We start from the raw sequence: 17995 nt of genomic DNA, 5'->3' as shown, positions 1-17995 counted from the left end.
TTGATGACATCAAGCTATATCCCAGGAATGAGCGAGACATCGACTCACTGCAACGACTACAGCAACGACATCGGAATGTCATTCGGATTAGATAAGTGTGGTCGGCTGGTATTGAAGAGAGGGAAGATGATCAGAACAGAGGGGAACATCAGCATTGCGGATGTTCAGGACAGCTACAAATACCTTGGGATCCCGCAGGCACATGGGAACCTTGAGGACGCCACAAGGAAGTCGGGCACAGCCAAATACCTACACAGAGTAAGGCAGGTCCTAAGAAGTCGACTGAATGGGAAGAACAAGATACGGGCCATTAACACGTACGCCCTGTCAGTCATCAGATACCCCGCTGGTATAATAAGCTGGCCAAGGAAGGAGCTAGAGGCCACTGATATCAAGACAAGGAAGCTCCTCACAATGCTGTGTGTATATATATATATACATACATATACACATATACACACATATACATATACACATACATATACACATACACGTATACACATATATACATACATATATACATATACACATACACATATATGTGCAACAGGCTGATATTTACGTCACTGTGTTTGTAACGTTTTTTTTCGCCTCCACTTTGTCCGTTATGTAATGATATCACGATACACACCTGTACTTACCTGTCTTTATTTCAGAGGCTACTGAATGACGTATTTGGACAGCTGTACATATCTCGCTTTGATTTCTCTTCATTTCAAGAGATTAGGCTTTGCTGTTGTGATTTTCTTAAAAGGGCTTGTTCACTGAAATCATAAAAAATGCCACGATCAAAATAGGGGAACTGGTGATATTTATGTGCACCGTAAACAAAATTCAGTTCACCTCTATTGTATTGTCATAGAGGCAGAACTCTCATAGATGGGTATTAAGAGAAAAACCTAAATAAAACCAAGACTATGCATGGTTAGATGCCCCTACAGGTACATTAGAAAGATTTTTTTCTTTTGTAATTTTGGTGAACTTAGCCTTTAATGTCCTGAAAATGAATTCAGACATTGTTGGAGATGCATCTGTCTTCACTGGTGGTAAAATAGCTTAAGAGATAAAAACTGTTCTCCAGCCATTGCTGTAAAAATTGTTCTTTGTAAGCCACAGTGAGAATGCAGTCTCACTGTGTGTGTGTGTGTGTGTGTGTGTGTGTGTGTTTGTTGGGGTGCTAGTGCTAGAGCTGTGGTGAGGCTCCCTCCCCCCTGAGTAAACTAGCCCCAGCATCTGTTAGTCTTTTCCACTTAACTACCCCTTGCTATATCCAACCTGTACTTATCCCACAGCAGAGCGCCTAGCTCTGTCTCACACTGGGTCCCACTGTCCTTGGGAGGGGAGTCTACTGTGGATATAGACCCCCACTCTCTCGCACGCACGCACGCACGCACGTCCGTTCATACATCATGTCTGCGCCTTTTACCTTGGGAGGGAGTGTATGCATAAACCCTCATCAAGAGCACACCCACACCCTTACACGCATAGGTCCGGCTTGTTTTGCCTCCATATAGAAAAATATGTCATGATTCATGCTCTGGTTCTTGACACACTCCCTCACACTTCCCAGACTGACCAAAAATGTAAGAGAGCCTTTGATAAAGGTTGTGAATAGCAATTCTCTTTCTAACATGCACCCTATGGTCTATGTCAAATATATCTCACATTACAGGTTTTTAAAAAAAAACCTTATTCGTCACAACTAGAAATTGTTCTCGGTTATTTCTGGCAAATTAAAATACTGCTCCTGGGTCAACAAGACACTATAAACACCAAATGAAATATTGTACAAGCAGCAGAGCTGCAGAGTAACAGGACACAGGAGTAAACAGAAGATACTGATCTGTGTCCTCAGCATTACTGAAGCCATATTCTGCGAGAAGTCAAACTTGGAGACCAGAGCAGGACTTGAGGCCCTGTTAGGACAAAACAGCTGGGAGGCCAAATCCACAGAGGCCTGGCTGTTCTCTTTTAAAACAGACGATGGCGACATTTCTGTGATTTCTATCCTTAAATTCGTGTCAGGCTGATGTGCTTGGATTCCAGGTTAAGAGTGACATTAAGTACATTTTTATTGGCAGTTCAGTTTATCTGTGTTGAGTTGAACTTACTGCAGAGGTGAAGGTGAAAATCATATCAAATAAATATATAATCAAAATATATAATCACTAAAATAAATAATTAAATTAAAACCTCTAGGACAGTGTCAACAATAACTGAACATTATAAGCAAATTTAAAGCAGATCAGTTGTATTGGATTGCATTAGATTGTACAAGTGTACCTAATAAAGTGGCTGCTGAGTGTATATTCTGCTAAACACCCCCTTTTTAAAGTTTGTAAGGCTCAAACTAGCAACCAATTTCTGTCACATTTAGCTTAATAATATTAAAAAAAGATATAAAGTGAAATTTATTAACCTGTTATATCTATTTTTCCTTGTAAAAACAGTACTAAATGTAATGTATTTGCTAATTATAAATGCTAAATCTAAATATTAAATATAAAACTTAAATTTAAATATTTAAAGTCATATCCTAAATGTAAATGTTAAGTCCAGCTTTCCTACCAGAAGGAGCAAAGATCTTGATGGACCCAGGTGAGGTCTGATATTTTACCACTTATTGTTAAAAGCTGTGTTGGTGTCACTCTGAAAGAAAGAAAGTGGATTTGCTCAATGCCCTCTGTCAACAACACAAAAAAGTGGAATTTGTTTTCCAATGTCCTTTTAACTGGGAACCGCACAAATTTTTTTTTCAATAAAATACGTTTTTTTTTTTAAACATGGGTTATGCACAAAGACAGAGTTAGACAGCTACTTAAATTAAATCCTCGAAGATGAAGAAAAAAACCTTAAACAGGATTGTAGAATTTTTTTAATTTATTCTGCTATTCAGAGTACAGTTTATTGAAATTCTGCACATAAACACGTTATTTGTAAGTATGTAGATAAATTATAACATTATATATATATTATATGTGTTTTTGTTTTGGATATGAGTTATCACTAGATGTATTGTTATATTTTCTTGTTTTGGCTGACCAACAGTTCGAACCTCAAAATTATTAAAAATAAATGAAAATAATTCAAATAATTAAAAAGAAGGGCAAAAAATAAAATAAAATATAAAAAATCGTCACATTTGAGAAGCTGGAAACAAAAAATGTTTGGCACCTCTGCATGAAAAATGACTAATCAATCCAGCTGTATTTGTGTTGTATTTACTGTTGGGTAGTTCAATGTATCATAGCATCATATTTTAGAAACTCTTCATATGTCTTTTATGCAAATAGCTTAATTTTAAAAGTAACTAGAGTTATCAAATAAATGTAATGGAGTGAAAAGGCTAATATTTACCCCTGGTAGTGGAGTAGAAGTATAAAATTGCAAGAAAAGAAAAGAGTCAATGCTACTGTACTTAAGTATTGAACAGTACTTGAGTAAATACACCTAGTTACATTCCACCATTGGATTTAGGGTATGACACTTAGATTTACATTTAGGATACTCTGTAACTGTTATTTAGATATTTAGCTTAAGGGTTTAGATTTGACACCAAGATGTATAACTGACATTTGGATTTACATTCACATTTAAATTTAATACTTTAAGACTTGCCACCATCTTTTTTATTACATAAAAAGAATTAAAAGAAACATAGAGAAAGAGGGAAAACATACTTGACCTTCATACGTCAGCAGTCAGACTCATAATGACAGTGCCATGTGAATATCTTTCTCCTTCCAGCCCTCTCAACGAATTACAAAATATGTGGGCGCCTGAATTTGAGTGTGGATTCAGTAAGTTACTTATTTTGGCGCTGGCAGAGGGCAATATGCCACGATAGCCTCGTGTAGTAGCTCCTGGTTCTGAGTAAGCGGGAACTGACTTTTTATCCCACATCCACCAAGGGCTGAGTTCATTCTGGACTCTCAGAGTTCAGGGTTCACGTCATTTCACATCCACTGGAGGTTTGGGAACAACAGACTGTGTCCCAATTTTATACGGCATACTAACTGTATAAAGTATGTACTATAAAGTAAGCTTTACTTTAAATTGGGGTTAGTATACAAGAAATGGACATACTTTAGCATTATATACTAAGGAACTGATATGTCAATCAATTAAAGAGAAGTATATGTCTTTCTAGAGATTTAATACTAAAGGTTTTTCGTTTTCCAAGATTTTTCTGGAACTGTCTCGCCATCTGTGAGCACTGCTAACTGTCTTGAGTGTACTGAGCGAGGGTGTGTGAAGTTGAATGACCGGAAACACCCGACGACCTCGGGAACGTCACTGAAGGCATCCTAGGATGTATCTTTGAATTGTCACTTTTCCAGGGTGAATACACTCAAAAAAAAGTCTAGAAATAGTAGGTAGTACGAAACTGGGACACAGGTTTGGTTTTATATCAATCAACATCACTTCATAGGCACTACAGCCTTTGTACAACTTCAAGGTGCGCTGTGGAGCACGAGCCCTGTTAATGTCAAACAACAACAGTTCAGCTGAGGACAAATAGCACTTGAAAGGCATGTACACAATCTGAAAAACCTGCATGCTTATTTATGTGGCAAAGGAGTAAAGTTTTTGAAAATAATATTAAAAGAAATAAATAAAAAAACCATTAAAAACTGTATCAGCCAAGAGGAAAAGTGGTTACAAGCAGATTCTTGCCAACAGTAAGGACACTTGATCGCAGAGTTGGTAAAAACCACAAACTTAAAAATAACCACAGCATTGCTTTAATATCACTCTGACCACTTATATCCGAGGCAAGCACACAACAATGCTTATCACGGTGTAAGGAGCACAAAATGTTTAAACACGAAGCAGTGGACGGTAACTTGGTGTGTTGTGATCAATTTAGTTAGTAGATGACGGCTTAAACAACAGTCAACACTTACTAGATATATGGCATTTGCTTTACAAAATCCATCCTCTCTCTCTTTCCCTGTTTTTTTCCCTTTCAATTTTATATTTCGTAAAAGTCAAATAATTTTTCTAACATTACCTGAAGTGGTCTTGTTTCAAGCAAGGTGCCCCACCTCAGCTGTACAACACTGCGGGAAACCCAGCACTGAATTTAAAGCTACTAGTCAGTCGCCTCGAGTTAGCCTCACAAAGCTTAAATCTGACATCCAGTGATGAATGCGTCTGCCGAGAATCGACTGAGCCCAGTGGCTGAGATCCAGGTCAACAAAGTAGATAATTATGTGTAATGATGTCTGGAAAATGATGTGACTCATTGCCTCCTGAAACCTCTTGCACTCCTGACCAACTGTTTATACCAGGTATGGTCGATTTTGAAATAAAGAATAATTCCTTCATCTGAAAGGCCTATTTGTCTCTCTCTTCAGATTTATTTAAAACCTGGCATTTCCAGACTAGCCAGCCTTTTTCTGTTTTTGTTTCGCTGTGTGACAGCCAACCTAATAGAACCATTGTTGAGTCATGAGGACTGGGTTCATCTTGATGTCTCTTTGGACAACAGTTGTAAATCATGTATTGTGCAGTCTATTTAAAGGGATTCCTGTCCCGAACAAATTTCTATTGAGCTTTGCCTGATCACAAAGTAACGGAAGAAACTTTTGTGGGCTGACTTTGCAAGGCTAACCATAAATAGCACTGAATAATAGTTGACTTAAGTAAAGCGAGATTTGGAGATGGTATGCATGTTGTGTGTGGGTGGGAGTATTGGGTTTGCTGGAAACCCACAGCATTGTTTTGGGTTATTCATGTTTTGTCACATCTCGACTTTGGCACTGTGCTGTGAGTGTGGTGGTCGTCAGAGTGCAGGAGCTCAATCCATCTGCTTCTCCGATCGGGGCAGGTCTGAAAGAGAGGAGTCTGGAGGTGGTGTAGGGGGATTGGATGGTGGCTGCATGTCCCTGTTGGACGTCTTTACCCGCAGGGGGCTCCAACTGTGTGACAGCTGCCTCCTTATGCTCCTTCTCTTGGGCTTTCGTGGCCTTCTCCTCTTCTCCTCGCTCGCTGCCGGCTGGGCACGGTCGCTCAGCGTGTCTGAGGACTCGTCGATGTACGCCAGGTTCTCCCCGAAGAAATCCAGCAGCTGGCAGCTGGCTGAGGAAGCACTGTTGAGGGGAGGGGAGGGAAGGAGGATTGGTGGGAGAGGAGGAGGAAAAAAAGGGGGCAGAAGGGAGGAGCATTGGCAAAAGCCAGGGGTAGGTGTATGTTTGTGGCTATTGTTTGATACAGATCCACATTTCTCTGCTGGAATCACTTTATCTTTCTTTTGTGCTGTGTCCATGTCTGTGGCTCTTGCTCCTCCCTTCTCCATGGTGGTGATGGTACAGCAGGGCTGTAACTGGTGGAGTGCCGGGAAGGACAAGGACACAGAGGAGCCGTCTGATCTGGAGTCAAAAGCAGATTCAGATCCAGAGGGAGATCCTCCCTGCATGGCTGCACCTGCCGAGTCCAGCTCTGAGGTGGAGCGGGCCACAGGGAGGGAGAATGAGCGGGCCAGCAGGTGAGGAAACGACCTGCCCTCCACTTGCAGACTCACAGCAGGATCGACCATCAATCCAGGCCCTGCTCTCGGGACTGTTCCCCCTCCAGCAGGGCTGGCCCGCGGCCTGGACCTAGCCACCACTCCCCTCTCGAGAGACGAAGGGGCGTCCAGCTGGCTGATGGAGCTGGACAGGCCGGCCCAGCGGATCGGCAGGTGTCCATTCTCAGATCCCCCTCGGATCCAGTATCCCAGAGTACCCTGGGCTCCCCGACGGATGCGACGGCGCTCGCTGCGTTTCCAGCGCCGGCGCTGCAGAAGGAAGGGGTCGTTGAACTCCAGAGGGTTAGGGATGCGGAAGTCCATGGACATGTTCTGGATGTTCTGGGTCCAGTCTGTGGCGTGGGCCCTCAACTCCTCCATCTGAGAGAGAGAGAGACATAAGCAGTAGAGAAGAAAAGGGTCTAAAACAAGATTAAGTCCAGCTCTTCCCCTCTTGGTATACATTCCTGCACTGTGTATATCTCACCTCAGCGCGGGTCCTCTTCGACAGCACCCTCAGCCAGTTGCCTATCATGGTGAGGATGGAGGCAAAGTAGGCAAGACCAAACACTATCCACAGCAACACCAGAGGCTTGAAGAACATGCCACCCGCACGACCACCACCTGGACACGGAGAAAGTGGGGTTGAATAAGGTATGATGTTCCTCTGACCCACATTGAGATATACTGCTTCTCTTGCTCAACCACAATGGACATACGTTAGGGGTCTGTCTCAGAGAAATCCTAGGATGCAGTTTCTTGGTTCAGTGAGTACAGGGTGAGGCTATAGACGAGGTTTTAACGAAGGTGGTCTGATTGAGGGGCATTTGCTCTAATCGCTACACCAGTGGCTCCCCACATTTTTAGCTTGAAGCCCCTTAAGCAATGCTCACATTATTAGAGAAAAAAAGCTTTTGCACATGCCTCTTCCATTGTTGCTTAATGGGCTGCAACTAATGATTATTTTTATTGTCGATTAGTCTGCTGATTCTTTTTTCTTGTCTGACCAACGGTCCAAAACCAAGTATTTATGCTTGAAAAATTATAAACAATTAATTGATTATTAAAAAGGCTGCTTATATTAATCTGTAGCTCAAACTAACCTATTGATCAACTAATTGTTTCAGCTCTAACTGTTTATGTACTTTATATCCTGCAGCAATACTACGTCTGGTAGTGCAGCACCATACTACACCAAAAGTTAAGACTGGTTGAACTTTGACCGTTGAAGTTAAAAATGACAGATAAACCAATACGTTGCATTCTAAATGGATCTATTTAGTAACAATCATACTGAATTTGTTCTTTTACTACAAGTGTTGCTGGAGTTTTTACCTCTTCAGACTTGTTCCCTTCTCCGTGCATCATGGAAGTGAAAAGAAGTTGTGACAGAATTCCCTTAACTGTTAGTGTCTAACAGTATTTGAAAATTGATACTGTCAATATGTTGGCTCTGTGGATTAGCTCCCCAAAAATCCTGCACTGAGCAAAGCAGCACAGACGGCACAAGAGCCTTGTTTTCCCCTATAATGTGAATACAGCTCCAAGACAAAGCAATGCCTACGCCACAGTTTACTCCCAACCTCCCGTCACAAGATGCATGTCTATGAGTTGTTGCAGTTTAATCAAGTAATTAGGAGGAGTAATTTTCAGTTATCACACTGTTTATTTTGAATGATTTTTAAAGACCTGAAGAGATCAAATTACACAGTTTTTCACAAGAAGAAAGATATGGGAAAAAGGTCTGACAAATAAACAGACTTCTGTGTAGCAGAATCTAGATTTTCTCATTTCCTTCCCTGATTATCATCTTGTGAGCACTCAGAATCATCTTGCTATTCCTTGTGGGGCTTTTCACCCCCCAGGTTGGAAACCACTGCTCTAGATCAGTTTGAAATGATACACACATGGAGGTTGTTTGTAACTTGAGTACTGTGTGTGTCTGTTTGTCAGTACCTGGTACGTAGTCTCCGAAGCCAACAGTGGTGAGAGTGATGACCACAAAGTAGAGTGACTCCAGAAACGACCAGTCCTCCACTTTCTGAAACACGACTGTTGGCACGGCGAGGAAGATCAGACAACCAATCAGGATGGAGAGAACCGCTGAGATCACACGCACAGTGGTCGGCTTGACCTTATGTTTCTATGGGCGACAAAGGAAACAGCAAACAAATAGGAGGAATGAATAATAATGATTACTTAAGACTGTTGTCATAGTTACAGATTTCAAAACAGAACAAAAGTGGACAAAAATAAAATTGGAATAATGAAAAAAAATTATTAGACTTAAAAGTTTGGTGTAAACACTCATGGTTTGACCACACATATCTTCTGTTTAATGTCACATCCACACTTTTTTTTTTTTTTTACATGGACAGTGCTGGTGCAAATTGTTGGTGTATCCTGCAGTATTTTCCTTAATTCAATGAATCTATATTTAATATAAATACAACCAACAAGTGTTATTTTTTGGATGCCTGTTTCTTAATTTTCTTATGGCTTATGTATCATGTGCTGCTCATGTTATGTTATGTTGTACATACTTCTATCCTGTAAAATCTATCCTCAGAAATCAATGCTCATGCCTTATTGTCATTAAATAAACTTTTTGACAAAATTATTTTAACTAAAAATGATCTTACTGGCTTTTTTGAGTGCTTTGCTTCTGAACAAACCCAATTTGCTGATGAGATGCAATTGGAAGTTGAAAAAAAAGTGAAACTTTCTACTCCTTCTAAGGTGAAGAATGAACTTTCACATGTAAGCTTTTTTGTTAAGCTGTTTAATTATTTAATTCTCTTGGCTGAAGATCCTCCGCTGTACAGGTGCAAGGAGCATCTGAGAATAGAGAATTTCATTTGTGACCTCTTGGTTGGATCTAAACTGGCTGGAAAAATCTATATAGGCAAAGCAAATAAGTAAAAGAATTCAATTCTTCAGCTATCACTGCCTTACACAGGCTCCCGAGTAGTTGCTCACTGGTGAGCTGCAGCTACATTATGTGTCACCTCCACAATGTTAAAGTATGCAGGCAGTGTTGGTAACAGCTACGCATCCTATATTAATACAGGTTTGAAATAAATTATCACCTGCAGAAATTTTGTTTGCAATTCACATTTTGTGACTTTTGTGGAGGCAGCAGCCACTTCTAGCTACTTTAGATAGCATTTGTATATTAATCTCTGATTTTGTTGATATGCTTAGTCCTTAGCTGTGATTCAGACAGGTGTAAATCCAACTGAGGTTTGGTTCCTGGGCAGGACAGACCATTCTCACCAGGAAGAGGGTCTCAATCTTGGCCACAGCTCTCCGCAGCACCGTGCCCATGTGGTCACCCACTCCAGCCAGCAGTATGCCAAACATGGGGATGCCCACCAAGGCGTAGCACACGCAGAACAACTGGCCGTACCATGTCCGAGGAGAAAGGTTCCCGAAGCCTGTTAAAAAACGCAGAAACAACACAAAGACCTTTAGCTACTTACATAAGTTAATAAGCCTGTAAATTCTAAAGAGACTGCTTATGAAGTTATTTTAATTACGAGGGCTTTTTATTCAATATACATAAGCTGTGCCCCTATAGTTTGTGAACATTTTTTGTATCAGTAACTTCCATTTACAAGAGAGAAGAGACAGAGACAGGAGGAATAGGATAGGGTCATCAATTCATACAGACAAATACTCAGGTCTGATCATTACACAGGGATTTAGATGCCTAGTATTAGAGAGGAAAAAGAGAAATAAAGGACATGTCTACTATATTGATATTGCCACTAATACTGTATTTTATTTTAGATTGGCCCAGTTTCTTACATTTCCATTTCAACAACTTGATTCTTTGACTCAGAGATTATTTTTCAACCGATTACATAATGTTTGCTTCCAGGTCAGCACCGCTATTTTGAAATGTTGGTGTAACTAAATCTCCAGTCTGCAGTTTCTCAGGCCGCAAGTACACTTGCATGCAAAATCCTCCATACAACAATAAGTCACGAGCGTCATTCCCATGGTCGTGGGTTGGTCAATGACACTGTCCCTTGACACTGTCCCTTATCAGCAAGGACAAACCAAAAACCAAATTGTAGACCTGGTGCCTTATTCACAAAACATCGTAAGGCCTAAAGTAGTTCCTAACTGCCAGAGGTAGGAAAAACTCCTAAAAATAAGGGGCGTCCCAGTCCTAACATTAGTAGTCCTACATTTTGGGAATTAAGAGTAATGAAAAGCATTTTAGTGCTAAAACCACATCCAAAGTCTGAGAGAAGTTAGAGGCAGTCCAGAGGACCCCTGATTCAATACGACCTCCTCACAGTCAGTAATGTGCTGCAGGTAATGTGTCTCATCAGATCAACAATTTGGGAAATTACAATCATCATAAACTTTTAACTAGAATTACCAACTCATAGTCGTATACCTTCACCAACCAGTCGAGTTGCAGTTTATATCCTTGTCTGTCCAGGCTCATATAATATATGTAGTGAACACCTTGAAGGAATTTAATAAAAGGTATTAAGTGTATTTTGTCATAATTAGCGTATTAATTGTTGAGTTATGGCCAAAGACGTGTTTTGTGAAGTCACAGTGACCTTGACCTTTGACCATCAAATTCTAATCAGTTCACCCGTGAGTCCAAATGGACCGTTGTGCCAGATATAATGAAACTCCCTCCAGGCGTTCCTGGTGTATCACGTTCATGAGAATTGGACAGAACGGACAACTCACACATAAACATAATTCATTTGGCCACTGCTGTCGCTGGTGCGGAGGCATAAAGAGCACATTTAGATGGCATTCAAGTTATAAGGATCCTGTCAGCTCATCAACAATTTGAACCAATCCCATAACACTGTAGATGATAGTTTGTACAGCTCTGTACTACTGTGGAAAAATACCGTTTCATATTAATCATTTCCACACCATGCAAACCAGACATGCAATCTTTACAACAGAGGTCTTGCCCTGCCACCGACCTATGGTGGTAATGATGGTACCACAGAAGAAGAAGGCGGAGGCCATGTCCCAGCGGCTGGTGAAGTTGGCAGAGAGGCTGCTCACATCCAGGCCTGCTTCCACCGCAGACAACACTCCCTGCAGGGAAGGGATTCAAGTTATTTAACTGTAAATTTATCCTCCAACATAAAACCGGGACACAATATCAGCATTTACCTGTTTAGACTTGCATTTGTTTAGCTTTATTTGTTTGCATTTCTTCGTCATTTATTTCTCTTATATTTTGTCAGTATTTCATGTCATGCTTTGCTGACGGCCACATAGCAGCACATATTTAACAGATAATATAAATTAGAAGATCAAATCTGACAAAAAAATAGCAAAGCATGTTGCGGACCAGCAGTGAGATCAGACTTAGTTAGAGATTAACTCTACATGGGTTCAAGTACATTACGATGAATGTCCAGTTTCCTTGTGTCGTAAGTGCCAAACATTAATGTACAAGATATGTAAGATGAAACATGAAATAAAATAACTTTTAATGTATCAAATAGGACCCCAGCCAGTTTGTTTATTTTACAGCAAGGAGATCAAATAATTTGCATTGCTTAATAATTGTTACTCAGTAATAATTTGCAGACTTAAGTTCTCCGTCAGGTGGATTTTTTCTACATGGTTTGCACAAGTTACATTAGTTTCATTTGGTTTCTTCTTTCATTTCTTTCTTTTATTTTGGTGACATTAGAGAGAGACCAAATGGTGAAAATATTCATATGGTCACTGGAATAATGCATAGATGCTTTACATGAGAAAACAAATCATCACCATTTGACAAAGTTGCAGCTCATGTCAAAATATGTTCAATTTGGCATGTATTGTACAGTGCAGCAGTAAGGGGGAACCTTTGGGAAGGAACTTTGGGGAAAACACTTCGTTTTCAGTCTTTCACAATAATTGTAACACTGGTTAAGCCTGAGATTATGGGCCTGTCTCAACACAAACACCTCATTTCCAAACACTCCTGGTCTTCTTGATGAAACTGAATAACATCGCATATCTTACACTGTCAAGATTAATGTTAAATATCACATCCTTTTATCAAAGCTTTTGAGAACTAATGTTCCATCTTTAAAAATTTTGTCACAAACAAACTGTTCTGAGTAATATAATGGTATGTCTCTTTTATATACAGTATAGTACCTGTGCATCTACATAACTCGATTTAATGTCTTTACTAATTGTATAATTTTATTATTATTGTATTATATAAATGTATTATTAAATCGATCCGATGTTTTTTTTACTGTCATCTGATTGTAACTGTAGCACTGTATGGCTGGTACGTATTTGTTTCAGCAAATCGTTAGAGCTTGGTTGTTCCATGTATAATATTTGTACATGGCACAACCAAGCACAAATAATATTTGTAACAATATTTGTAATGTATTTACTGAAGAAATTCTGGTTTGACTGATAATATTACTTTATAAAACGAAAGAGGCTCTACAAAGGTACTGTCTTAATAAACATTATTTAATTACTTTGTGCAGTTTTCATTTGTTGTGTAGCTAACATAGAACCTTTAGACTTCTGTTGGCATACCTTTAAATATTGACAACACAAGGTCAGGTGTTAGAGAAATATTTGAACAAACATGTTATATTCCAGTGTGCTTTAAAGCTACTGTATATTCAACAGATTTACTGGGATTGCATCACTCCAAACCTCTGTTTGGTACCACATCAAACTTACATATCACACAAGTCTGTTTTTGTGGAAGCTGACGTGTGTGTGTGTCGTGTCTCCTGTCAGGTTAAATCAGATAGAGCAAATTCTGTATTATTTTAAAATTATAGCCACATTTACACTGAGTGTTTGCGTGGGATAATGTAATGAGATGTTACCTTCACAAGCTTGTGGAAGTCCAGCTCGGTGACACAGGAGTTATTATCCAGGAAGTTTTGCTTGGTTTTAAGCAGGTCTTTGTACGCCGAGCTCTCCTTGGGGGCCTCCAGGGTACGGAAAACGAGCGCTCCCATCACCACGTACAACATGACCCCTATCAGCAGGGCCAAGAGAGTGGTGTACCGCATTTTCTCCCCGCCGACCCCCCCACCCCTCCAGGGTTAGAGGTGAGAACTCAGAGGCCAGGATCTTGTCAGGCTCTCAGTCAGGATACACTGGGGCACAAGCTGGCCATAAACAGGAAGTTCCTTTAGAGAGGTGCTGCATGTGTGAGCATGGAAAAATGTAAACAAGCAACAAAAGTGTTCTTGGAAGGCTGACAGATATTAATGACTTTTATTTATACATCTGTGCGTCAAACTAGACCCAGAGTTCTAGTTTGACTGGAACCAGTTAGAATCAGGAGACTTAGAGCTTTCAAACAATAATGTGTAAAATTGGTGGAATGCTCTTTTAAGTCACCAGGTAAACAAACACGTCCCTCCAGATACACCTTTTTGTTTCTTCTGTGTCACTCTTACGTAGTGTGAGGCGCTACTAAAGTTGAGACGTGTTTAACCTGGAGCGTGCCCAGAATCGCTTCAAACACAAACCATATCAAAAACCCAACTTGGCCCAGTTAGGGGGAGATGCACTATGTCCATGATAAAACAAATGACTGGACAGAAGGTGCAGTGTCTGAAGAAATGCATCCACTTCTTAAGAAGTGCATCCAATGTAATCACAGCCAAATGCAGAATTATTGTAATGTTTAAAAGACACTGTTCTTCACTTTCAAATGCTTTCAGTGGCTTTGTGATAGCTTTGATGATAAAGGATGTTTTTTAACTGAGCAGATGATAAAGGCAGTACCTTACCTCACTGATGTCTGGAGCTAATCCCATGTTAAAGCTCCACAAATCAGGTGATGGAAAAATCTCTGACTCTTCTTTCCTCTTCACTCTCTCTCTGGGTCGCCTGTGTCTTTAGTGTTCAGGAGTGGGGGATCGTGGGTCCATTTGCTTCCCTTTGAAGCCCTTTGAAGACTTTTAAGCAGGAAAAAACACATTACTTTAGATTTAAAAAATGCAGGTAAAACCAATGTATTTCAAGGGTACATGCATTAGACGGAACAGCTTTAAGTTGGCACAGTTCCCCGTTTCTCTCTCGGCTTCAGCGGGGCACGAGTGGCATTAAATGGGTGTTCGCGTTGTTGGGACTTTGTCATAATAACCAGGGAGGGACTGAGACACACCAGGCCGCCCTGCCAGTGGTCTCACAAACGATTAGACGTTGCCAAAACTCCAAACATACATCTTGACATTAATCAAAAACATTTTTATCACTTATCTTCATTTGGCTTCTAATGTTTTCTTTGAACTGTGTTTACCTTTGAGAAAGACACACACACACACACACACACACACACACACACACACACACACACACACACACACACACACACACACAGAGTACTGGGATTTAGGAGCTTCTTGTTCTGGGTCGGTTGGCCCTGGTCGTCTCCACACAGACCTTGACAATGTTCTGAGATTTCCCAGAGTCTGGCCGACTGTTAGCATTCTGCGCTAATGGACTGCTGGCTTTGGTTTGTGTGGACCGTCTCGCTCGCTGCCCATGGCTTCAACACTGACAGATATTATTAGTTTTCACTGTCTAAACCTACACTGGCATATTTTGATATTTTGCTAAGATATTGAGTGAGGGGCTTAGAAAGAGCAGGGCTTTGGCTGACAGGCGACGATCTAATCTTAAATTAAACAGTGGAGCAGGTGGGGCAATAAATCATGAGGTGAGCTGTTTGAAAAGAAGCACGAGGCTGGGAGAGGATGTTCTTGGGATATTCTTAGCTTTTACATTTAAGGCAGGTGTGTAAGACAAACAACAGAAACTAAAAAAAAAAAAAAAGAAAAAAAAAAAAAATCTACAACAGCTGCAAACATGCCACTCAATGTGATTTGTAACTACCCTAACCCTCATGTTCTGTTTGTGTCCCCAGAGACCCCAGGCCCCCTTTTAACAGCTCAAAAAAAAAAAACTAAGTCCCCCTCCACTCAAAAATGTGTTTTGCATATTGCGACTTCACTTTGATGTTTGAGATTCCCTGTCCAGAATGATATACTGTGTGTACAGAATTTGTTTTCCCCTGTATTCTGCTGATGGAGGAAAGTTTGTATGTGCTCTCCTTAAATTTGAATTTTAGACATGTACGCTCCAGCATCACAACTAGTTTGGATTTAACAATGTTTTACCACCTTAAAAATGGTCTTTTTCTAATTTTATATGAATGGCTTATAAACTTTTGAACTGATGACGTTTCAGAAGTTGACTACGATGCATTACTGTTTACCCCAGCTATAAAGTACAGTTAAATACAGTGGATTTTCATATGCACTGCATCTGTGATTGCTGTTGTCAGAAATGTATACACAGCGCTATTAATCCAAAACCCAAAGTAAGCCTACCTACATTTCTGTTATTGGAACAGTTTGTTCCTAAGAGGTCTGACACGGAGTTTAGACCACGCTGAGGTCTAACTGACCTTAACCATAAGTAACATCATTATGTAGGATAACATGCTGTACATTTTCTTGTCTGTGAAGGACTTTTTGACATAAGGAAAATATATTTGACGAACAATTGTCTATGTGACGAATAAAACAACTAATTTGGCATAATAACAGTGCTTTATGGTCAATTCTGTAGTTTGTGTTACAGGGAAAGGTCATGACTTCAATATTTTTCAACGTATATGGTTTTAAAAAAGATCAGAGAAAAAGAAAAATGTATATATATCTGAAGAAAAATTGTTGATTTTGGCATTACTTTTATTATATTAACACATACTACTGTGGAACAATGAGGAAATAAAGCTAATGTCAACATAACACAAAGGTTAAAGGCTCACACTACTGGATTTTAGTGAGTTTTGTTCCTACTGTATGCCAGTTCACAAAATGAGGCCTGTTGGTGGTTTTAAAGTCTGCACACCATGCCAGATGCCCCTACTGAGTATAATCAGGATTGATCTAAAGCAACTTAAATTCTGGCCAATTTCCTGCAAATCCGCGTCCTTTGCAAACTTTCTGATTGATGATGTTTTTGACAAATGTTGTCCATTTATAATAGAATTCAGTCGGACAAAACTATATAACAAATTTGGTGTTGATAGAGTTGGAATCCAAAAAGTGAATGCAATATTACTGTTTTTCACATCATGCAAATTAACAAACAAAAAAACCATCAGGGTGAACTTTTATGGTCCAGAAGGCTTTTTTGTAGAGCACATTGAGCTGGACTTGTATGTCAAATTTCAAGTCAATCGGACTTAAAGTGTGAAGGTTGTGGCCTTTCCAAAATTGCGTTTCTCGGCCTTAATTACAGTGCCATCCTCTGGCCAATTGGGCTTATGTTTCCTGGGAAGCCTTTGCACATCATTTACAGTTACTGGGAAAAGTTTCATGTTTTGTAGCACATTCTAGCTCCAAGCAATTTGAGCCGCTTGTACAGAGAAGAAATAATAATAATAAACCGGCACAAACACAACACAAACACACTAAATATTTCCAATGAAATGCTTAACAAATGCACTCACAGGAACACAGATGCATTAATTTTAAAATATAGTTGTAAGCTGTGTTGCTTAGTAATTTGTACTTTCAAGTTTGCACTAAAATTGCTGTGTTTTCTCTAGAGTCAGGGTTGAGAGAAGTTATCCGGGCAGGAATGTTAGAGCAGTGGATTGATCATCTCTTTTTAAATCAGAGTGACAGTCTGCTACTATACTTGGTAACCTTTAATTAAAAAGAAAAAAAAAAAGGAATTTTGAAGAAAAGGCCCAAGAGCCACACAGGCAAACTAAATCTAAAACCAAGAACTATGCATGATTTAAAAAAAACAATTAGAAAAAACCCGTTTATAGAGTGAAAATGAACACAATCAGTTTCTTCCTAAAAAACTGATGTTATAACTCTCAGTAGCCCCCCCCCCAAAAGAAATGAATTTTGCATGTCTTACCTTCAGTTTGGAGAAATGTTTCTATCCAAGTTCACCTCATGCAGCTGTGCTGTTCTCTCACCATTCAGCACTCAGAGAGGAACTCTGTGTGTGTGTGTGTGTGTGTGTGTGTGTGTGTGCGCGCGTGTATGCATGCGTGTGTGTGTGTGTGTTTTGAAAGCGCATGTGTGTTTTCTCCTTGGAAGGTGTTTCCCCATTCTCGTGACCCTACATCACTCTGACATAGGAGAGCAGATCGGAGGAGGAGGAGGAGGAGGAGGAGGAGGAGGAGGAGAAACGGTCGAGGCTGAGGCGTTAGTGCATGTTAAGTCCATTACAGCGCAGTGAGTATGATTAAGTGCCTTCACTGCAGAGGAAGAGCAGAGGGCCCGGAGTTTCCTAAACTGGACGTGGGGGGGCTTAGCCCTCTAAATCCTTTGCCTTTCCAACCGCTGTCTTTTTGGGAAGTAAAAAGAGACACTTGTTTCTTCAAAGTAAGGGTTATGATCCGTACAATTTTTCTTGCACTTGAGGAGGAATTGCATCATGAAATAAAACAGACTAACATTGGAAAGCTTT

The 17995-nt window shown here is 40.1% G+C and overlaps 1 protein-coding gene across 3 annotated transcripts; it reads right to left on the bottom strand.

The window, feature by feature from the left end:
- Nucleotides 1–3151: 3151 nt before the first annotated feature.
- On the bottom strand, nucleotides 3152–17528 carry kcnk4a (potassium channel, subfamily K, member 4a). Of its 3 annotated transcripts, none has more exons than XM_040120762.1 (8): nucleotides 17438–17528; nucleotides 14281–14448; nucleotides 13363–13684; nucleotides 11479–11596; nucleotides 9779–9948; nucleotides 8468–8654; nucleotides 6999–7135; nucleotides 3152–6892 (listed from the first exon to the last, which is right to left on the bottom strand). In XM_040120762.1, exons 3-8 carry the CDS (start codon nucleotides 13549–13551, stop codon nucleotides 5804–5806), a joined length of 1890 nt encoding a protein of 629 aa, XP_039976696.1. In that variant the 5' UTR covers nucleotides 13552–13684; nucleotides 14281–14448; nucleotides 17438–17528; the 3' UTR covers nucleotides 3152–5803. The 3 variants fall into 3 exon arrangements, with proteins under 3 accessions (XP_039976696.1, XP_039976695.1, XP_039976698.1); XM_040120761.1 differs by having other exon boundaries at nucleotides 13363–13650; XM_040120764.1 differs by having other exon boundaries at nucleotides 9788–9948; nucleotides 13363–13650.
- Nucleotides 17529–17995: the final 467 nt, after the last annotated feature.

This window comes from Xiphias gladius, chromosome 23 (assembly GCF_016859285.1).
Source record: "Xiphias gladius isolate SHS-SW01 ecotype Sanya breed wild chromosome 23, ASM1685928v1, whole genome shotgun sequence".
Classification (NCBI taxonomy): domain Eukaryota; kingdom Metazoa; phylum Chordata; class Actinopteri; order Istiophoriformes; family Xiphiidae; genus Xiphias; species Xiphias gladius.
The sequence above is the reverse complement of the archived record's forward strand: the minus strand, read 5'-3'. Positions and strand labels throughout refer to the sequence as shown.

Excerpts from the sequence above, each read along its gene's own strand:
- kcnk4a (XM_040120762.1), bottom strand. The coding sequence starts at position 13,551 with ATGCGGTACACCACTCTCTTGGCCCTGCTGATAGGGGTCATGTTGTAC. Across the intron at positions 9,949-11,478 it reads TACCATCATTACCACCATAG|GCTTCGGGAACCTTTCTCCT; the intron begins GTCGGTGGCAGG and ends GTTTTTTAACAG. Across the intron at positions 6,893-6,998 it reads CGAAGAGGACCCGCGCTGAG|ATGGAGGAGTTGAGGGCCCA; the intron begins GTGAGATATACA and ends TCTCTCTCTCAG.